At 44.8% G+C, this 23,263-nt stretch overlaps 1 protein-coding gene across 1 annotated transcript; it reads left to right on the top strand.

The window, feature by feature from the left end:
• The first annotated feature begins 7,092 nt into the window (after positions 1 to 7,092).
• Positions 7,093 to 21,931, top strand: VSIG4 (V-set and immunoglobulin domain containing 4). The gene is made up of 9 exons (XM_033138193.1): positions 7,093 to 7,249; positions 9,984 to 10,340; positions 12,446 to 12,727; positions 13,974 to 14,039; positions 14,594 to 14,677; positions 15,936 to 15,995; positions 17,611 to 17,712; positions 19,571 to 19,592; positions 21,308 to 21,931. Exons 1-9 carry the CDS (start codon positions 7,192 to 7,194, stop codon positions 21,573 to 21,575), a joined length of 1,299 nt encoding a protein of 432 aa, XP_032994084.1. The 5' UTR covers positions 7,093 to 7,191; the 3' UTR covers positions 21,576 to 21,931.
• The last annotated feature ends 1,332 nt before the right edge of the window (positions 21,932 to 23,263 follow it).

The following is a 23,263-nucleotide window of genomic DNA, read 5'->3' as shown; positions in this document are numbered from 1 at the left end:
TGCCTACTCTGAATACGACTACCATGTGTCCCAAAGAATAAAAATGCAATCCTTTTCCCCAATACTGGAGTGCTATACTCACAGAAACCCTCACCACCGGCCATGCCAGTGATTTTAACAATAAAATGCACAAATAGATAAATGCACAATAAATGCACTTTGTGCACAATAAATGCACAAAGAGCTAAACCTGATGAGATGAGGAAGAAAGGAGCACAAAATCAAGTTGTTGTTGTTGTTGTTCTGCCTACTGAAGCAATTTTGTGCTGGTTCCCACAGCACTTTTTATCAGTACAGTGGTACCTCAGTTTTTGAATGTAATCCGTTCTGGAAGACCATTTGAGTTCCGAAATGTTTGAAAACTGAAAACTCTATATGGAAGCCTCAATATGGAAAACTCAGTATCGAAGGCACGTGGCATGTTGAACTTCTGAGGCATGTTCGAAAACCGAAGCATTTACTTCGTGTTTACAGCGTTCGAAAAGTGAAATGTTCATCAGTGGAGATGTTTGAAAACCAAGGTACCACTGTATATGCATACCAGCACCTCATTTTTACCCCCCCACCCACCCACCCAAGGCACATGGGAAGACTACATCTATTTTGCTGCCCCACTAAAAATAATTCTGATACAGTATAGTTTTGCTTTAGATGGACCATGACGTTAATTGATGCTCATAAATATTCAGATGTCTATTAACTTAGTGGCATAAACAGTTGCCTTTTATTGAGTCTGTTCACTAGTCCATCTAGTTTAGTATTGTCTACACTGACTGGCAGCAGCTCTCCAGGGTTTCAGGCAGGGGTCTCTCCCAGCCTTATTTGGAGATACTACTGGGGATTGAACCCAGGACCTTCTGCATGCAAAGCAGGAGCTCTGCCTCTGAGCTACACTCATCCCCAGGAAGCCATTCGTTCTTAGACAAGGAGACCCCTCCAGGCTACCGGTACTTTAAGCAGAATCATGTTTTACAGCAGGAGTTGGGTGGGGGACCTTAAGGAAAGGGGCCAAATGCAGCCCTCCAGGCCTCTCTAATCTAGTCCTCAAAGCTTGCCCTCACCTTCACTGGTCCTGTGATGCATTACAGGTGTCTTATCGTTGCTGAAATATCACCTTGAACTTTTATAATGCCTTTTGCTTATCCAGACAGAGGAAAGCAGAGATTTGTGAGTGGGTGTAAAAACGAGACTGCTAAACACAGGTAAAATGTACGTGTGTTCCTCCACCCACTGTTGCTTTCTGATCTACCAGCATGTGGCCCTCAGGAAGTCGCCCAGAAATCCTTGGGCTGAAAGGGCTCCAATCCCTGTTTTAGAGTTGCTCCCACACTCTGCAGGATGTTTCCATTGCCCAGCTGCTCCATGGACAAGATTGCTCCTCCACTTGCTCCCTGGTGTTAGCTTCCATCCTGATAGCTGATGGCAACAATTCACCTCTTAAATGTCTGAGAAATGTTTGGTGGGACTCCCTTCTTCCACCCTTTTCCTGTTTGTTTGTTTGTTTGTTTGTTTGTTTGTTTGTTTTAATTTTCTACTACATTGCATATTCCACCACCACCCCAATTATATGTAACACTCAGGCCCAGATGAGAAAGTTTATGTATGGTTCCCCCCCCCCCCCCCAGTGACAGTGTGAATCACGAGAGCTATATACCGTGAGAGGGGTGTTTCCCTCTCTGAAACATGAAGTACACTCTGCGTATTTTCTATTTTTTCATATTTGATGCTGTTAAATCAAATAAGGGGGGGAATGAAGGTTTTATGGTCATATTTGAAGGGGGTTGGACTAGATGACCTTTGGTAGTCCCTTCCAACTCTACAATTCCATGGTTCTGTGGCTCTATGATATTTTTGGGGAGAGGTAATACCAGTGTTTATTTTGCTGTAGGAGGCTTGGTTTGGTCAGAATCAAGTATAACGAAAAATACATTGTCTTTGTTAAATGAGTCACCATAGCCGCTAGAGGGCCGTGGAAATTTGTGCCCCGGGCTTTTTAGACTCGTCTACCCATGTACTATCTGGAACCAAAGTGGCACATTGGTTGCCAGATGTGAAATATTTTTGACATTATTTTCAGCTCTCCCACTCCACTAATTAGCTAGGAGGGCCCATCACTTAGTTGTAGTTCTTGCACCCCAACTCATTCTTTTGGGATGCTAATGAGGACATTTTTGATTGGCTAGTTAAGGTCACTGTCTTACAAAGAAACCTCCCTGTTCAGTTCAACAGCCTCTTCTTTATGATTTGTAACCCTCACTTGGGTACAGAACCCCAAGAATTGGAAGGGACTCGAGGCATCATCCAGACTGACCCCCCCCCCCAAATCCAGAACAATATTTAATTGAAAATACATGTGATTGGGACATTTTGTTTCTTTTCTCAGGGGGTGGGGGATGGTAGAGAAATGCTGACTGCTCCAGCATTACTTAGTTCCAACGGCTGCTAAATTTGACAGCTACTGCAATTTGCAAAACACTTTCCTTAGTGGCAGCCCTCCAGGACAAGGACACCCTCAACTTCCCCATCTTGAGCAGCTGTGTTGCTACCCTTGTGTGCGGGGGGGGGGGGTTGCTCTTTTAGTCATTCCATACGGAGAACGAGATCTGGGTGCGAGTCAGCTGTGCAAAGCACATGCATCATTTTTTCATTATGTCAGCAGCTCTGGCTCCAGAGCTCTGATGGCCTTTGCACAAAGCATCGTCACTGCACGATTTTAACCTGGAAAGTGTGTGTATGTGCATGCCGACGCCATGCCTTGCAAAGTGAGGAGGGTAGTCCTGCGTTGTGGTGCCCAGTGGAAGACTTTATTGGTCCTGGGTGCCTTGAAAACACCCGAATCTGGCATCTGTTAGAGCCAGCCTTGCTCCTCAGATTGCGATGACTTACAATTATAGAATTGTATAGTTTGAGGGGATCCTGAGAGTCATCTAGTCAGGAATCTCAACTAAAGAATGCATGTCAGATGGTCACTAAACCCTCTGCTTAAAAACCTCCAATGAAGGAATGTCCACCACCTTCTGAGGGTGTCTGTTCCACAGTCAAACAGCTCTCACGGTAAGAAAGTTCTTCCTGATGTTTAGTCAGAATCTCCTTTCTTGTAACTTGAATCTATTGGTTTGGGTCCTACCCTCCAGAACAAGAAGAAACCTTGCTCCACCTTCCTTTTGACAGCTATTTAGATATTTGAAGATGGCTATCATATCTCCTCTCAGTGTTTCCTTGATTATTGCAATGTGGTCACATATTTTGACTTGAGTTCTGCATACATCCTTCGATCCGTTTGGGTCTGTTTTCTGTTAAAGGAATGAACATTAAGCAGTATGGACCAAATAAAAAAAGTCCAAAGTTGTGGTTTAAGAACATCAGAAGAGCCTGGCTGCTGTATGAGACCAAATTGCAATCTAGTTCAGTATTAGGGTTGTCAAGCCAGGAGCATCCTAGACCCTGAGATTTCAGGGCCCAAACCTGAGACCTAGGGAGAGTCCCTGGTGATGTCATGGGGGAAGTCCCTGGAGACAGATTAATTGGGAGAGGGGAGCAGAGGGGGACTAGCCTCCATCCTGAGTGCTTACGCTATAATTTGCAGCCAGCTCCTGCCAGGCTGCAGCTTGTAAGTTGTATACAGAGTCGTTGTTGTTGTTGTTGTTGTTGTTGTTGTTGTTGTTGTTGTTGTTGTTGTTATCAGCAGCAGCAGCAACAGCAGCAGCAACAGCAGCACTCTTGCCCACCTGGGGAATCCAAGCCCTCCTCCTGCCACCTGGATGGGACCAGGCAAACTTGGAGACTCCAAGTCAGCCTTGGAGGTCTGGCAACCCTATTTACCGGTAGTATCCAGTTCTCACAATGGCCAACCAGAATATCTATGGCATGAATGGAGCAGCCCTTCTCTCACTTGGGAGTTTTGCTTTGGGAACCTTGATAGCCTGGAGAAGTTTATTGTGCTGCAAAAAATGAAGCTTTTCATGCTGCAAAACCAAAAAGTCCCCCAATTCTGAGTTCAAAGGGCAGTGTGCAGAATTAGTGTACTGTCTCACCCACCCCCACATAAAGCAGGAGGGTTATTAATCCAAGATGGCAATAGGTTTGTCTCTAACAATTCTAACTGTATAGATGCTTTCAGGCTGTGACTTTTGGTTGTTCTATAAATATGACGCTGCAAGAATGTATATAATAACAAGATGGAAACAGCTTCAATTGTTTTGAAAGATTGTGCCAGCAAAGAACATTTGCCATATCTTGTCCCTTTCAGGAGGTCAACTGCCAGACTGTTATTGAGAACTGGCCTTGTTTTTTTTTAAAGTAAGTTTCCGGATAAGCCTGAGAGGTTGCAGGGCAATTACTCTGCACCCCCTTTCCTGCCAACCCAATAATTGACCAAGTCGGATGCATGAGTGAAAACTAGCTGCAACTTTACTGACAGACAGACACCCCCCCCGGGGGGGGGCCTGACAGGCTGGCATCATGTTGAATTTGGATCTGTTGACCAAAAGGATTTCCAGCCCAAAGTCTGACCATCATCCCAATTCCTCCACAAGAGGAAAGAGGGTGGCTGGTCCAACCTGACAGCTTAGCTGGGCCAAGAGTTAATGCAGGAACACAAGTGTCAGAGAGGAAGGTTGTAGCGAAGAAGCTACCATGTTAAGACAGAAGCTTTCAAGCACATAAGAACTGCAGAAGAGTCCTGCTGGATCAGGCCAATGGCCCATCTAGTCCTATGTCCTGTTCTCACATTGACTGATCAGATGCCCCTATGGGAAACCCAAAAACAGGACTTGAGCAGAAATTTATGGAAACTGGCATTCAAAAGCATTGCTGCCTTCCTACTGTGGAGGGCTGAGCAAAGCCACCCTGGCTAGTAGCCCTCCATAGCCCTCCCCTCCTCCATGAATTTGTCTAACCAACTTTGCCTTTCTGAGAGGGCATGTGAACGGATTGGTTAATATAAGCATTTTATATGCATCTAGCATTTCTATCAGAGAAAGTATAGGTCTATTCTATTCTAGGGGTTCCCAAAATTAAGAAAGGCTCTCAGGTTGGATACAAAGCCCTGAACAACCTTGGCCCAGTGTACCGTAAAGACCACCTGAGCCTTTCTATCCCAGCTTAGTCAGAGCTTATCTGGAAGAGGGCTGTTACTCGTCCCCACACCAGGGTTACTGAGGCCCAACCGGCCCCCAACTAGAAGTTGGGCATTTGATGTCACAAGAGATTTGGAGGACATCCTCAATGTTGACTTTCAGGCATCTCTTGGATGCCTGACAACAGGACTTCGTAGCTGCTTAATTTTTCAATTTTTCAATTTTTCAAAAAATTAGCTACTCACTTTGTTTTTTAATGCTGTTTTCTGCTTTAATGCTGATATTTTCTGTTCACCCACTATGAACAGAGTATGGAAGGATTCCCTGGTTGGCTGTTCACATCTCTGAAATACTACATAGGACAAAGGGTAGTACATAAATGTTTCTAAATAACAAAGGCCACATCTGCACCAGACATTTAAAACACTTTAAATCACTTTATCAGTGGTATAAGATAACATGGTTTCCTGGAAAGAATTCTGGGAGCTGTAGTTTGTTAAGGGCGCTGGGAGTTGTTAGGAAGCCCCTATTCCCCTCCCAGAACTACAGTTCACGGAGTGCTTTAACAGTCAATCCGTCTTCTCAGGGAGATTTGGGAACTATAGTTCTTGCAGGGGGAGTAGGAGTCTCCTCACAACTCTCAGCGCCCTGAACAAACTACACTTCCCAGGATCATTGGGGGGAAGCCATGAGTGTTTAAAAGTGGTGTCATAAGGCCAGTGGTGGAGCTTCATGCTCTGGCACTGGGGGGGGGGTGGAGAGCAGGCGGGGGGGGCTGGCACACGTCCCGGAGCATGGCATGCCACCCGCAGGGGTGTTGCACGTGTCCTGAAGGTGTGGCACACATCGTGGGGGGCATGGTGCTCAGCGCAGGCAGGGGGCAGCTGCAATGACACCCCACCGGGATCGCGCTGCCGGGGGTGGTGCACTCCCCCTGCACTCCTCTTCCTCCGCCAGTACATAAGGCTTCAATGTGTGGGGCAGATGTGGCCTCTGAATGACATCAACTGATCCGGGCTGCACCTATAAATACCCACCATGATTCTCCCCTACCCTTTCAACTCACTTTCCAAACCTGACACTCAACAGGCCTTCTTCATTGTATCAGCAGAAGGCTTCAGACCTGACAGTGTCACTATGACGCCCTCAGAGGTCACAGAACCATTTCACAAAGCAGAAAACATAGGCAGGCAGACATATATTCACAGCATGTTCTCACACTCCCTAGCCCATAGTCTACTTCCTCTGTTTTTCTTCTCTGCTCCTGGCAAAGCAGAGCAGCGCATGGAAACGCTGTTTACCTTCCCGCCGGAGCAGTACCTATTTATCTACTTGCACTTTGTCGTGCTTTCGAACTGCTAGGTTGGCAGGAGCTGGGACCGAGCAACGGGAGCTCACCCCATCGCGGGTATTCGAACCGCCGACCTTCTGATCAGCAAGCCCTAGGCTCTGTGGTTTAACCCACAGCGCATTAAATCTGTGTTCAGTTTCTATGGGACTGACAAGGCTTTTTGTGCTTGACATTTTCATTCTAAATGTCCAGTTCAGGTGTCAAAGTCTCTCAGCCCATTTAGGGTTACCCTGAAACTTGGAAACTTAGCAAATATACATGAAATGTGAGCAGAAGGAGAGGATGCAAAAAATGGAGGAGGGGGAGAGGAAGAAGTGTGAGTTGGGGAAAAAGACATCTGATTTTAAAACAAAGTTCTTTCTAAAGGTCATGCAGAAATCGAGACATAACTATTACAAGGTTCTTCCAAATAAACCCTTGCGCCTGCAAACGAGTGCATTTTTTTTCTTCCATTCATTGCAAAGGTGATGATATTGCTTTCCCTTGGTTTTTTTTATTATAATCAACCAGCTTAGTCCAATAATGTCCTTGATGCATGCAGCCAATTGGAAGATGCCCCTCCTTTCTTCTCCTATTTGAACAAAAAAAGGGGGACGAAGATACGCTGGCAATGGTATAAAAATCAGAGATACAGCGATACAGTTGTCCGGTTAGTAGGGAGCAGAGACAGGGAAGTTTTGTTCACTGCACGCTTGAAGGATCTAGTTCCTTACTAGTTAGCACAGAGTAAGGAGCAATCAGAGTAATCAGACTCTGGCAATCATGGTCAACTTAGCTTGGCTGTGGTTTCTGCTGCTTGCACCCACTATCCATGGAAAAGGTGAGTCCGTTCAGGATGAAATTTTAATATTGTTTAAATGAGATGTACAATACTTTGTTCTTCAGAACTTGTAAGAGTAACAATCAGGGCTGCAATGCTTCATTTTTTAGATTAAAACTTTTAAAGGTTTTTAACTTTTTATGGTATTAATGTATAGTTTCATGGCTTTATTGCTGTAAGCTGCTTTGATTTTTTTTTTAATGATGCAGCAATATACTGTACTCAGGCTTTTTATATATAAATAAACCAATATGCTAAATAATGTGCCACACTATTAACCAGGTGCCAGACTTTAAAAAAATATTATATTTAATACACAGAGATGGGTGAAGCTGCCACTTTTGCATTTCCACATCAATTTGTAATCCCCCTCCCTTCAAGTCTACATGAAAATTCATCAGCATTTCAGTGAGAATTTCTCCTAATATACAGGTTTGTGTGCATTTATATACATTTCTATGCACATCTTACCACAGCATATGCAGTTCTGTTTGCATGACTTGGATGGAGAACTGCAGGGTTCAGAGAAGTGTGGATTTAGAAGAATGGCTGTATTTTGGTTAACATTGTTTCAGAAAGTTAGGGAGGTTTGCCTTTAATTGAGGACTGAATTTGATCTCTCCCGCTTCTCTATTAACGCAACAACTCATTATAAAAGCAGCCTTGAGACATTTCTCCTTCCACTTTGGAATGTTTCTTCTTAACTAATCCCTCCCGCTACAGCAACCTGTGTCTCACCTACAAAGTTGTTGCTTGGGTTCAGAACTAGGTAGGAAAACAGTAAAGCCACAGATTGTGTGTTGCAAATGAAATGAGTGCTGTTGCTCTGTTGCATTGTTGTGAGGAAGAGGCGGAAAATTTCACTAATGTTGCTATTTGCTTAATCACTCCTGGCTATATATTATGACTTTGATTAAATTACAGAAAACCAGAAAACTTCCAAAGAACCTGTAGTACATTTTGTATGCTTTCTTTCTGTAAATCTGCCTAGGCGCTTAAGTGACTGCAATTAATCTGATGGTTTTATGCCACTCTACATTTGCTGTATCTTTAAAATTCTGCTATTGCTTTTCATCCTGTTCGTTCTGCCCTCTCATTCACATTTACTAGATAAGCCAAATGTCATTCTTTGATATGTTTAAGAAAGAAGTATGAAGTGTTTAGCATGTCATGGGGGCTTGAACAGGTGGATGGAACAGGTATAGTTTTCAAAATGTAGCAGATGCCGTAATCTTGCATAATCTTAGCTTCGTGCCAAATTACTTATGAGGTTGTTTTCTGGCATTGTTTTTATAGAAATGTATTTCTTACAAAATTCGTAGCCTCTTCCTGCTCCTGTGTTGTGCTTTTTCACTGGGGCAAAAAGGGTCTCTTGTGACTTTGATTTTCATAGGGACTCTGTTGGTTGGCTATTCCTTTGTCAGGCAGACTGCTTCAATATTCAGTTGGTCTCTTTCAGCAAGGAAATGCCAGTTATTTTCTAGCCACACAGGGTATCTGCTATTTCTATTGTGAGATGCAGTAGGGAGAGTTGTGTTGTGCTCAGGGCCTGGTCTGGGGCTTCTCATTGAGGCATTCGGTTGGCTAGTGTCTAGGATGCTGGACTAGATGGGCCCCTTTTGGACTGACCCAGCAGGGATTTTGCTGTGTTCTCATGGTCAAGAAAACTTGAGCTACACCTCTGTATTTATTTAATTTATAAACAGAGCTCAGCCTCTAGTCTTGCATCTTTCATTTTATAGGTGTCCTGGCTCTTGGTTGGCTATTCCTTTAAGCTCAACATTTGTTGCCGGACAAGCAGAGTTTAAATATTAAATTAATTACTCAGAATCAGAGGCAGTAGGGAGAGTGCTGTTGCACCCCAGGTCCTTCTTGTGGGCTTCCCACTGAGGCATTTAGCTGGGCATTATGATAATGGGATTCTGGACTAGATGGGCCCATGGCCTGATCCAGCTCTTGTTATGTTCTTATGATAAAGAAGCCTTGTGCAAGACCTCTGTATTTATTTAATTTTAAAAGGTAGCTGAACCGCTTGCCTTGCATCTTTGGTTTCATAAGTGTTCTGGTTGTTAGTTGCCTATTCCCTTCTCAGGCAGATTGCTTCAGACAGAGGTCAGTTGGTGTCTATGCAAGGAGGTGTCCGCTATTAGCTCTTTATGCCTGTCTACAAGCCACAATAGCTATGTGCTAACTTCATTGTCAGAGGCAGTTTCTGCTTGTGGGCCTCCTGCTTGTGAGACTTGTGTGCAAAAGATGGCAGGTTCAGCCCTTGATAGAGCTCAGATAGGCCCCTGTATGAAAAACTTGAGAGTGTCAACACAGTTGAGGTGAATGGGCTAGCATGAGCGTAGCCAGGATTTATGTTGGGGGGGGAGGCTCATGTTAGGGGGGCAGAGCCTCAGTTAAGTATTTTTATTGATTTACTTGATTTGGGGGTAGCCCCCTTGGCCACGCCCATGCGGGCTAATGCTCTGATCTGGTAGACAATGTTGTTACAGGCCCCCCATTCTCTGAGCAGCGAGAGCCTCCAGGGGTTTCTGTGCTTACCCAGGTTTAGTTTCCTTGGAATAAAGGTCAGCGGAGACTGTGATGTTTAAACAAACAAACAAACAAATAAAATTTATTTGCTGGACCCAGGGTTCTTCAATTGCACAGGCCTAAATTTCTGGCTTATCAATCGATCGGTCCTGTGAAATAATATAATAACCTTCTGCTTATCATGCTGCTCCCCCAGTTGTTCTGGATTTGACTGGCCCACAGGAGACCCATGGCACCTGGAGAGCTTCGGTCATTTTGCCATGTGTGTACGACCCATCTCCTGACTTCCTGGAACAAGGTGTTGTTTGGAGGCAGCTGGATCATCATAATAGAGCCATCTTTCGCCGGGATAATGACTCCGGGGACCAGACACCTGTGGTGCATTTCAGAGATCGACTCACCGTTCCTAAACAGCCCCTGGGAGATGTCTCCCTCCTGATCCACACTCTCGACATGACAGATAGAGGGCGATATGCCTGTGAAGTTTCCTTCCTGACCAAAAACAATACCAGGGTAACAATATCAAGGATCATCACACTGAAGGTTAAAAAAGGTAACCTGCATTAATATGCTGAGAAGGCTGCATGGTTAAAAATGATATTATACACACACACACACACACACACACACACACACACACACACAGTGGTGCCCCGCTAGACAAAACTAATTCGTTCTACGAGTTTTTTCGTAGAGCGAATTTTTCGTCTAGCGAAACGGCAATGGAGCGCGGAGGTTTTTGCGCTAAAAAAATTTTTTTCCCGTCTTGCGAAGCAGCCCCATTGACTTTTTCGTCTTGCGGGGCAGCTTCCGCTAGATGAATGCTGTTCGTCTAGCGAGTTTTTCGTCTAGCGAGTTTTTCGTCTAGCAGGGCACCACTGTGTGTGTGTGTGTGTGTGTGTGTATGTATGTGTGTGTATGTGTGTATATATATATATATATATATATATATATATATATATATATGGGGCAAAGTATCATTTTCTGTTTTGTTTATTCAGAGAATGTGTGGTTTGCTTTTTATTAAAGATTCTCATGCAGGATTTGAAAAATGTGAAGAAATAAATATATATATATATAGCTTTGCTTTCACCATTCAGGTGTTCAGCTGCTTCTTTGCAAGGTGACTTGGTGACAGATGGGACTGGCTTTAAAAGAGGATTAGGCAAATTCAGGGGGGAGAGGGCTATCAATGGCTACCAGGTACAATGGCTCAGCTCTGCCTTCACAGTTGGAGGCAGCAATGCTTCTTTCTGATAACCGGTTGCTGGAAACCACAGGAGGGCAGAGGCACAGGGAGGTCAGGTGGTACCCCGGTGCGGAAAATTTATTGTCACCCCCCCACACACACACATTGATGATTTTTCGTTTTTGCCTGCAAAAATGGTTTTACGTTATTTCATATTTTCTTACAAAGGAATGTGGATTCTGGGCCTCTGATAACAAGCAAAGGACAGATACTTAAATCTACAGGGTGGATTGTGTTTTGGCTTGTGTTATTTTATTTATATTTATTATTTATTTAATAAATTTTATTTTTTTTAAACCTGCAAAGTGGTTTACCAAAAAAAAAAAAAAAACCCACCACAGCAGTAAAAAAAAAAAAAATTAACAGTCCTACTTTAAAACATACAAAAGTTAAAATATTAAGATTAAAATTCCTTTAACTTCCTAAGCATCTAGGTATGCTTGCCTAAAGAAGAATGCTTTTAGCAGGTGCCTGAAAAGAGTCTAGCAAAGGCACATGCTTTGTTGCAATAGGCGGGGAGTTCCAAAGTGCAGGTGGTGTCACAGTAAACAATGCAGTACAGATATCGTGTGGAACCTGTAGTAGTGGTTCAAACTACTGATTCATTTCACCATACTCTGTATTATCCAATCTACTTGGCCTAGTCTCATTTTCTTCACATAGGCTGACTTTCCAGGACCCGGGAAAAAAACATTTTCTTTAAAAAAAAATTAATGCCTGCTCCAAAGGTCTTATCTTACTAAACTAGGGATTATATAGCTATATCTTCAATTTCATGTATATCAGTTAATATATTGACCCTGCTCCACTGAATTGAAATTTCAGCCTTCACGACATAGGAAAATGGCCAAGTAAACAGGTGTTTTCATGGAGGAGGGTCAAGATATTAACTGATATGTATGAAATTGCAGATATAGCTATATAATCCCTAGTGTAATAAGATAGGACCTTTGGAGCAGGCATTTTTTTTAAAAAAAGGTTTTTTTTTTTTTTAATGAACCGCCCTAGTAGGGCAGTAATTGTTCCTTGATAATTAGTCACACACACCCCTCCATGATGGTACCTGGGGCGGACCACCCCGCCCCCCCTGCAGGAGGGATGAGTACTGTTGTGCTTGGACCCTACTTGCAGGTTTCCCAGAAGAGGCATCTGTTTGGCCTCTGCGAGAACAGGATGCTGGACTAGATGGGCCTGATCCAGGAGGGCTCTTCTTATGTTCTAAATGGAGGGAGGGGACAGGTCCCCAAGCTTTTTATCAATTGTGAGAAGATGTAGGATCTTGAGGATCACATTCTCCTTGAACCTGACAATTCCAAAGTATCTTCAATCATCTTCTCTTACTTTCCTCAGATGCTATGTCTGCTTCAGCTGTGCTACATGTGTTTGATAAGTATCGTTTTGCTCCCCAGTTCCAGTGACCAAGCCGGTCATAAAGGCCACCAACAATGATGAAACCAGCCTGCCTGGCGTGATGAGGTTCAACCTGACGTGCTTGACCAGCGGCTCTCCGCCCATCACTTACCGCTGGTTCAAACAAGTGCAAGGAAGCAATGCAACCCTTGTGGGCAAGGAAGCTGTACTTGCCTTTGACCGGCTGGAGGCATCGGATGCTGGCAGATACTACTGTGAAGTTGAAAACAGGCTCAGCACACAGAGCCAGCAGAGTAAAACTATTCGGATAAACGTGCAAAGTAAGAACGTCCAACAACCTCGGCTATGCAAAGATCCACAATATAGCGTCAGAGTGATTTAGTTTTAGGAAACCCAATTCATTCATTTATTCAAAAAATAATATTTAATTAAAAATGCAGTAAAATGGCTACATACAAATTCAATAAAACCAAAATGCAGCACAAAGCAATACGTAGTTGTAACCAAAGCTGTTCCAAAGCAGCTAACCCCCCCCCACCAAATTTATAACAATCGGTTTTGTCCAGGCTTGACCTCTGTGTTAAGAGCTCTACTAGTATCTGAAATTCTTCGCATGAAATAGATAGATTTTACAGTATTCTATTTTATTTGACAAATTTATAAAATACATTTTAAAAACATGCCAGAGCAGTGTACAATAATTAAAACCACAGTACACAATAAAACAATGTGTTCTGCTCCCTAGTTTCCCTTAGGCATTTGGTTGGCCAGTGAAAACAGGATGCTGAACTAGATAGGCCATTGGTCTGATTCAGTAGACTCTTCTTATGTTCTTACACTCTTAACATAAAATTCAGTTCAGAAAGATCAATAAGGCAGAAGGCTACAATCCTGTATCTAAAAAACAAAGGACAAGTGTGAATTGGGAGCCCACAGCATTTTAACACCATAGATCTTACCTGCCCATTCAGTTCCTAGGGAAGCCCCAAGTCACAGCTTCAGGTCTAGTGTACAGCAGACACATCCCTGCTTCTGCAGCTTCCAGGATCAGCCAAAACTCTCTCTCACACAGAGTTCCCCATCTTAGATTGATATGGCATCCAGCCAGGTGAGGTGCAGAAAAGCCTACCCACTTGTCTCTATGGCAGCCTCCTACAACATGTAAATGGCAGTACTTAACTGGCCAGCCAAACCATTACCTTGACAAAAAGACTAGTTTGATTGGTTCAGCAGGTTTCCTGTCCTAGATTCTCACTCTACACGTACACAGGATTGCAGGTTTGGAAGGGACCCACAGGTATCATCCAGACTGACACACACACCCCACCCCCCAAAAACCCCTTTGCAGTAGGCCTATGTTAGCTGCACTGTAAAACAACAGTTACATTGATGGTGCAGGATACATATTATGTGCAGGAATAAATGCTGTGGAATATGAACAATGCTTAAGCACTATCAATGCATCTAGTGATTATCAGAATCTTACATGCAAAAAAAGAACTGATCTGTTCTCCAGAAAAGGGGAGGGATGGAGAGAGAGAAACGCATTCCTGCTTTTGCTTGCAGGTCCTCCAGTGCCATCTACTTCGGGGCCTACCACTGAGTTCACAATGAACACCACAGCTGTGGCAGGTAAGCTGTCGCCAAATGATAGGCTGTCCAGTTTCCAGTTGTGGGTGGGAAATGCGTGGGCGATTGAGGCGGGGTCGCCTGCCCCTCTGCCTGGCCTTCAACTGCTACAGCAGGCAACCTTTGGGGAATGCCCCCAGTTGCCTTGCTCCTGCTTTTGTCCACTGTTTTTTCCCCTTGTTGAAGGCATCCTCCAGTTGTCCACGCGGTCATGGATGCAGGGGAAATAGAAATTAAGGATTCCTTCACCCTGCAGCCTCAAAGGGTGCAGTTGGGCATGACAGTAGCAGACCTGCCCCTGTAAACTCAACTTGTCTCTAGTTGTATATCAAGTGTGAGGAGGTGGAAGCCCAATCTAGACAGCAAAGGGTTATGTGGATGAGGGATGCGAAAACCTTTCCAATGCCTTGCAATGCCACACCACAGCACTTCCCAGGGCATGGTTTTCTCCCAGCTGAGTCCTGCCGAGAGAACAGTGACCTTGGGAGACAAGAGTGCATGTGAGGAAGGCACAGTATGGGGACTTACAACTTGATGTATCTCTAATATTCTCACAGATGCCACAAGTATGGCTTGGATGGTGTTTGGAGGAAGAACCACATCTGGCAGCTTCAACTCAAGAGAGCTCACCACAGCAAAACGTGAGCCTTCCTGTTGTTTTAGACTGCTGGTGGAGGACAACCTGAATTCTCAGGGAAGGGAGGGGAATGAGCAATGCAGCAATGCTGGGAAAGCTCTCTGGTTCACTGCAAAAAATCCTCTGCTCAGGGGCCTTTCCAGGCAATGTCAGAATCCTTCTCAATGGCTCTAGTCACCCTTTCCTTCTCTCTGAGTGCCAAGCACCCAGAAGTCTCCTTCTGTCCCTAAGGCTGCTCCGCAAACTAGGAGACCATGTTGGCGGTGGGGCCTTGGCTGCTCCCCCTGGGTTGGCCCTTGAGCACAGATGTACTGATAAAGTTATTGCCCATGGTTGCATGTGACAGGTAAAGTTTACTTCATTACAGGGGCTAGCTTTTTCACCTTCAAAAACTAGCCAAGCTGTACTGTGCAGCTTTTATTGCCTCTTTAGGACTTGACTTGGGGAAGAGGACACTCTCACTAGCAGCCAGGAATGTGCTTCTGCACCCACAGAAGCACAAGCGTCATTTTCAGCCAGAGCAGACACACTGACATGGGTGGACCTGAATTAGTCCTGTTCATGCCTTTCAGTGAGTCTTCTCTGAATAGGGCTAACATGGAATACAAATGTACTAGTAACTGGTGTATCCCAGCTCAAAGATGTGTTCCAAAAAATATCAGCTTCAAGTGGCCTACAATGTACCTTAACTGCTGGAGGGAGTTCCCAGTTTTGAGGAACATTTGTGCACTGTCATTTACAGAGGCAGTGAGAATTTAGATTTTTATTTCATCTAGGGCTCATCCAGACTTAACTTCCGCCCCACACTTTCTAGGCACAGGTCCATGGTTTCCTGATTCGTGTCTGAACGTGTGTGTGTGTGGGGGGGGTATTTTTGGTGCCCCACCACTTTCCACAGGAAAACCCGATATTTACTGCTGAATTGGAGCAAACAGCTATTCAGATTTCCTGCTCCAATTCGGTGGTAAAGAGCTGGTTTCCATGGAGAAAGTGCTGGGGCAAAAAAGAAGAAGACCCTGTCTGACATGAGCCTGTTTCTATAGGTCACCCCAGTTGACCACCCCAGCAGAAGCACCCAACATCTCAATCCCAAAGTCTTTTGTGTAGTGCAGGAGATGAAATTTGCCCTGTGAATACACTGGGGTGGGATGGGGAGTTCTAACAGCTGCTGCATAGATTCTCCTGCAGCCTTGCTTCAGTCGCTCTGTGGGTGAAAGCCGGTCTCCTTTCCGCTGACGCAGGATCTTTGCCTTGATTTGCAGGTCCAGCTACAACTTCAACACCAGCAACTATGACAGGGAAGCCTTCACCACAGCCTACTGGTAAAGACCGCACTTGATAAGAAAGTGAAGGAGGAAGTGAAGTTGCCTGTGTGTGGCAGAATTCAGGCTGCAAGTTGGAAGTGCCATTTTTGAATGCATCCCCCATTAGTGGAGGGGGGACTTGCTACAAGTTTTTGTTTTGTTTTTTTAAACAAACCCCTTACATACTAGGGAGTACAGGAAAGTTAGGCTCCAACCCTTTGCCTGCCACTTTTCAGGATGCTTTTAACGTGGGAAAGGATTTAAAATGTTTTGATTCCCATTCAAGCTGAAGTCCTGTGACCTATTCTCAGAACTAGGGATTGGGAAGAATTTAAATTTAGTTCACATTTAAAGGCAGTTGTATCAAATCCACACTTTTCAAAACTGTGTGAGAACCTAAACAGTTTTACACCCTACAAAATTTACCCTTGTCTGAATTTTGCGGTGCAGTTTTCCAAGCAGTGTTTATAAAAATGTATATATTTGGGGAACATGTGCATTAAAATGAACATATCAGTATGAATAGACATACAAATATGCACCCTTTAGTACCCTGGGGTGCCACTCCTCTGTCCCTGGAGATTTGAATTCATTTAAAGTAGCTAGGTGTTCCCTCACCACCTCTTTTTCTATCTTGGGCTGCAGCTCCCTCCTGCCATCGTTTATTCTGTTATGACCAGGTTTCCTTTTGGGTGAGGACAGAGGCAAAGTAGGGGTTGAGTAGTTCCGTCTTCTTTCTGTCACCCAATAGCATTTCTCTGGCTTCTCCGCACAAGGGACCTACTACTTGCTTGTTCTTCCTCTTGCTTCAAACACTGCTGAAGAAACCTTTTGTTATTATTTTTAACCCCTCTTGCAAGCAGGAGCTCCTTCTGAGCTTTGGCCCACCTGACCTTCTCCCTGCAACTGTTGACTGCAGAAAAGTGAATAGCTGAACTTAAGTTAGGAAATATGAGGAACTGAGAAGTTGACAGATCCTCCCATCCCTACTCGGGATGGTACCAGTGTGCTGTGCTCAAGTTGCTGAGAGAGCGCATGTGGGGGGCCCTTATTGCACCCACTTCTTCCCTCAGCTGTGTGGTTCTCTAGCATCATACTCAACTCCCCTGTGTCAACTTCTCCCCCTCTAATGATCACAGCTTCATGTTGTTTCATGTGGTTCTTTTAATATTCATTCCCTAGCAGTTTCTAGAAATGCAGTTCAGAAAGAGAATCACTGGTAAATATTCCCCCTTTGGAAAAGCCAAGCAAAATCATGTAGTACATCATCAGAAAACTCATCTTAACAGAGAGGTCTTATATGACTTTCACTGTGTAGTTGGTCAGGCAAGGTGGATGCTACCACAGCAAATCCCAAACCCTCCCAATCTCCCTTTGCAACTAGAACATGGTGAAATGTTTTGGAAGAGGAGCATATTTAGGGAATTACACCGAGTTCACCCATAGTGGCAGGAAGGAACAGCTTAAGATATCCATGGCCCTAGCTGCAGTTATTTCATTCTTCACAATAGCCCTGCAAGGTAGGTTATACTACAGTCCATCTGACTGAGGGGTCACTGAACGTGAGCATGACCAAACAAGAATTTTTGCAAGTCTCTTACTGTAAATCTCAGCCTTTGCTGTGTTGCCCTAGGGTCCAAGATGTCGGATTTCGCCATCGTCATGCTTGTTCTGATCACCCTTGTTATCACCGCTATTCTTACATGTTTTGTCTGCTACAGAAGAAATGGACCTGGTGCGTGAGTCAGTTTTCACTCAGAAAACAATGGCTTCTCTGATTTGACAGAGTGAAATGATATATGAAGAACTGGAGGGAGGGACTCTGCTGCATTGGTCCTCAGGACCAGGGTGAAGGATTTAGGAACCCTATCTATGGGACTAGTGAACTGCAGGTAGTTCTGAGCATAACTTGGGATGCAGACCTTGGGCAGTTTTCTGCTAATGAGTCCGTTAAATGCAAGGATTTCTGCTTGAGCAATGTAACTTCCTCCACATCTTCTCCAGAGAGTTGGTAGAACCACTGGAACAGATTTAAGGAGTGTGTGTGGAGAGAAGTGGGGGATAATGTTCTCTAGTGCAAGGAGAAATTCTCGCACTGACAGATCATTGACCTTAGTGCCGCATTGGATTCACTCCCCTTGAATTTAAGATCTAAAACTTGTAATGCAAAAGACAGAATTTGGAAAAAAGATCTGCATCCCCCCACCCCACCCCACCCCACCCCACCCCACCCTGTTCTAAAATTTGTTGTGCTAGGTTTCAAGTGGGAGAGGGAGCTATCATGCAACCAGAATGACTTTCGCCTAGAACTTTGTTTTGCATACAGAAGTCATGAGTTGGACCCAACAAATTGTTAACACAGGTTTGGAAGGCACTTCCAAACATTTCAGTGCAGTTAGAAGGAATCCAAAGGGCATCTTGTGCAAGTGGGAGCTGCCCTTGGAATATGAATAGCAGCTTCAAAAAGGTGAAACCAAGTACCTGCAAATGAACATGGACACATGAGTGTCCTCAAATACATTTCCAAGGTACAAGGTTGAAGGGATAGCAGGCAACAGCATTTTTGTTCAGGAAGCTGAAAGGTTAAGGAAGCTACCATGGTGTGGTGTGCGCTAATTAGTCAAAACATCCAGCCAAATCTGTGAACACATGCAACAGTGAATGTATTCACCATGGGCAGAAAGAGTGGAAGATGGTGAAAGGGAGGTGAGCTACAAGAGACACCTTCAAAATGGGGGGAAAGTGGGGATCCAAAGGACTCTGAGAAGTGTACTCAGATACCAGTGAAAGTAATCATGCCTCTTAAATGTGAGCAGGTGTTGTTGTCTTTTTCCCAAATCCAGAAGTTCCTCCAGGTTTTGGAGGATGATAGGTTCAGGATTCACAATGGCTTGCAAGATCCATAGTTTCTGACTGCTCTTCAAAACTATTGCCCAGTTTCAACAGCCCATGGATTAGTTGTGCTACCAGCACATAAATGTATAAGTATCAGACTTTATTTTGGTCACAGACCAGCATAGGATAAAACATACAGATAAACTGAACACATAAGACTTAAAACAGGTAAGGGATAAAAAAGGTGATCATATCATACGTACTTAAAAAGATAGAAACAAGGACAAACAGTTAAAAGCGACTATAAGGGAGGGAGCATGAAGAAGCGATCTGGCTGCGACATCTGTCACCCTATTGATCTCCAGGGTTGATTCGGCTGATCTGGCTGGCTAGGCAGGTGTCCTCTTCCTCCCTCATAGCTCCATGTGCGTCCCTCCCGAAGCTATGTTCTCGGTGGAAAAGGACGACCATACCAGACAGAAGGAGTGTACCATCCTTCGGTCCAGGGTATACGAAAGCACATAAATGTTTATAGGCCGTTTCACCTAAGAGCTGCACCACTGCCACCCTGCCACATACAGAACAACACAGCAGCTGTATGTGTATTGGGATTAGGGGTGTAAGCAGCACTTCTATTGTTCATCTGATATTTCTTGTTACATTTTTAACAAGAGCTGTTTGCAGTTTTGAAATTATTGTACTTTTCTGGAGGGACGTTTTCTCAAAAAGTTATGCTGTTTGTTTTTTTTGTATTTCAGGTGACGGATTTCCAATTTCATAGTAAGTGATTAACTGATTATCTAGGGGTTGTAGAACTGACATGTTTGGGCTGGCAGCATGTTGGAAAGATGAATATGAATGAGTGAAAAGGACCTGAAATATAAATGCTACAGTGTATATTTGTTGTGGTAAGAGGAGGGTGAATGAGAAGTAGGTCTCATCCTGAATGGCCAGATTCAGGGCTGGATTATCCAAAAGGATGTGTTTAAGGCACTAGCAAAGCAGGGGTACCCAAAAAAGTGAGCATTTTGTTTGTGTGGTTTTTTTTTGGGGGGGGTGACCTTTGATATATATTTTTTAAAAGCATTGAGGTGGTCATGGGAAAAACCAGAACTTTGCTAGTCTTCCTTACACTCTACTCATACTCTTCTTGATTTTTCTTTTCTCTTTTTTATTTTGAACTTATTTTGAGCTACATATTGGGGAGAGCACTATAATCCTTTCAGTGCTCAGGGCCTCTGGCAGTCCTAATCCAGCCCCAGCCAGATGTCGCCAGTGGGCTCAGCAGATCCCCTGCTTTTGCAAAGGACATAAACTATTGGATCAAATATTTGGGCTAAAATCTAGGAACTCTTTAAAACAAGGGTAGACACTTCCAGCAAATCAGGCCTTGCTCAGTGGCTTTACAAGCTCCCCTGATTCATTTTTTTTTTTGGCAGTGGATAAATTCTGCTACCACTAGAAAAATAAAAGTGTGCAAAACAACAGCAAGGACTACACAACTCCATACAGCAAGTGAGTCCCCTATCTCCTTAGAAAACATGGATAGAATAGTGGTATGTTGTGAGTGGAAAGTGTCTTTTGGAGAGACAACCCTCCTCATGGTGGACGCACACATATGCACAATTTGGGTGCATTGCTTCCCCTGATCAAATAGGTTTCTGAAACAATGCAATAACCAGCAAGGCTTGTTTGTCCAGAGCTAAAAGAGGGGGTGAGTGTCCACAGCACAAGTAGCAGGGATCTCTCTTTAATTGCCTTCAGTGCTCTGGCAGGGCGGGGGGTGGGGCTCCTCTGTCTCTCACCTGTGCCCTGAGAGATGCGGGTGGCACTGTGGTCTAAACCACTGAGCCTCTTGGGCTTCTTGAACAGAAGGTTGATGGTTCGAATCCCCATTACTCTGTCCTAGCTCCTGCCAACCTAGCAGCTTGAATACATACCAGTGTGAGAAATACCAGTGGGAAGGTAAACGGCATTTCTGTCACCGTGTTCCATTGCGCCAGAAGCAGTTTAGTCCTGCTGTCCGCATGACCCAGAAAGCTGTCTGTGGACAAACACCATCTCCCTTGGCCTGAAAGCAAGATGAGTGCCGCAACCCCATAGTCACTTTTGACTAGACTTAACAATCCAGGGGTCCTTTACATTTACCTTTTACATACCTGAGGCCCCTTCCTTTTTCTTTTTTGCATTGATGAAAAGTAACCGGGGGGGGGGCACTTTGCAGGCAGGAGGGGAGTGGCAAATGGCCAAATGTTAATCTTTGCACTTGTTTAAAAGTCGAAGCATGGATTTCAAAAACAGGTTGTACACATTGGAAAGGTATCAGTAAACTGAAACAGGACATAGGAAGCTGTGCAAAGAACACCATCTAACTGCAGAAATGCAAATCTGCCTTTGAAGTTCCAGCCCTCCAAAGTGCTTCGTTTTCTTCCCTTATGACTATTGCAAGCCCTGGGTCTATTGACCTGATTCTCACCTTTTTCTTTCTATTTCAGCTTCTGCATTACCAGAAGCACAGATGAAGATAGTGGTGATGACAACACAGGTGGAAGTGATGGGGCCCACCCACATGACCTAGGAAGAGACAACAGGTGTGCATGTTCATATGAGTACGAGGCACTGAACTGCAGTGCTGGCAACAGCTACATCCTGGCACCTATACTGGGCCTTGAGGAAGAGGCGATAGAACTCAAGACAGTCAATATGTATGAAGCCCTGGTCAGTGATACAGAATCTGAATTTGAAGTGCTAGATGCCCTGTGAGGCGCCCTTCTCCTCAACCCAGCCACTGCCAGGCTATTTCCCATATTGTTTCTATAGGTAAAATTGTGCCACCAATTGGGCGAAGAGACAATACATCTTGACTTTCCCTGACACAGCCGGGATGCAGTAAAAAAACGGCCGCGAATTGAGAATTAGCAATTTAAAAAAGCTCAACATCATTGCCCCAAAATTGGCCAAAGCTCAAAATTGTTTCACTTTTTGAAATATGGCAACCCTAGTTAAGTAGGATGGAGTGTGGATCACAAAAGCAATGGCTTATGTTCAAGAGTGCCTCGGAAATGCATTGTAGGTTCTCTGCCTCAGAACTGCCCTGTGTAAGGTGGAAGATAGATTTTTTATATGCTAGTGGTGGTGGTGGTTGTGGTGGTGGTGGTGGTGGTAGTGGTGGTGGTAGTGGGTGTTGTGTTGTTGCTCTCGTTGTGATTCTTGTTGTGGTTGTTGTTGTTGTTATTACTATTATTATTATTAAATTTATTAGTGATGTTTTCTTTGCCAAAGCAGTTCATGTTCACTTCATGCAATGAGCTCAGGCTCCCTACCTCAGTACTGCTGGTCTGGAAGACAATCAGACTGGTGCCTGTGTTGCTTTTTAAAAGGTTTGTGTCATTTACATCAGAGGTCCTCAACCATTTTGAGTCCACGGCTCCATTGACCAACTACATTCTTTCTGCGGCACCACTGTGGGGCTCAGGAGCCCAGTTATTTCACCCCTTGCCTGCAGAGCCAGCAGCCTCTCATCCTTTTTCAAACACCCCCTTGTGGAGGGTTCCCTCAACCTCCTTCCTCTCCCGTCTCCTTGGGAGTCCTCCAGGCAGCTACTCCTACCGCCCCTAGTCTCTGAGCTGCCCGCGCCCCCCCCGCCCCAAAGAAAGGTACTTCCTCACACTGACCCACAAGGCACTGGGAAGAGGGTGCCCCCAGCCTTAGTGGCCCAATGGAGATTTGCCAAAGGCGAACATGGGGCCAGCACCATACTCACTTGGGAGGCAGCAATGGAAGCAATGGGCGCTGCTTGGCCTGCATGGCAGAAAGGCTTCCCTTCAGCACTGGGCACTCAGCTTCCAGGCAGCCTTCAAACACAGCAATCACAAGAAAGTCCACACCTGCCTGCCCAGCCTCCCACTTGTCTGTCCATTCCCAACAGCAAGGACTGGTGAACTGGCTGGGCTCCCTCGGCCACCTGCTTGCTTACTCCGCTCCTGGCAGCCAGCACCCCCTGGCCAGCTCCAGAAGCACCATTCATCTGGGGAGCTTGTAGCTAGGGCTGCTGCAACAAAAAGCTGTGCGAGCCTTTGGGAGGCAGAGACACAAGAGGGCATCAGAGGAGGGAGGGAAGGAAAGAGGGAAGGAGGCCAGGGTTGCCTGCGGCACCCCTGACTATCATTCAAGGCACCCCAGGGTGCCACGGCACACTTGTTGAAAATCATTGATCCACGCTATTTCATAATCCCCCCTTTCATACACTTGGTGGGTGGGCTGTTCTTTTCTTGCATTGCCGTCACTTATAGATCTCATATTGTAAAGAGGCAACGCATGAGTTGCACTTGGAGGAGGGAGGATTACAATTTTTCTATCTATTTATTTGTGTGGCAGAATGTTGGACTAGGACATGGGAGAGGCCAGGGTTCGAATCCCTACACAACCTTGAAGCTCACTTGGGTGCCACA

Source organism: Lacerta agilis, chromosome Z, assembly GCF_009819535.1.
Source record: "Lacerta agilis isolate rLacAgi1 chromosome Z, rLacAgi1.pri, whole genome shotgun sequence".
NCBI lineage: Eukaryota > Metazoa > Chordata > Lepidosauria > Squamata > Lacertidae > Lacerta > Lacerta agilis.
Note: the sequence above shows the minus strand (reverse complement) of the source record. Positions and strands in the feature narration are given on the sequence as shown.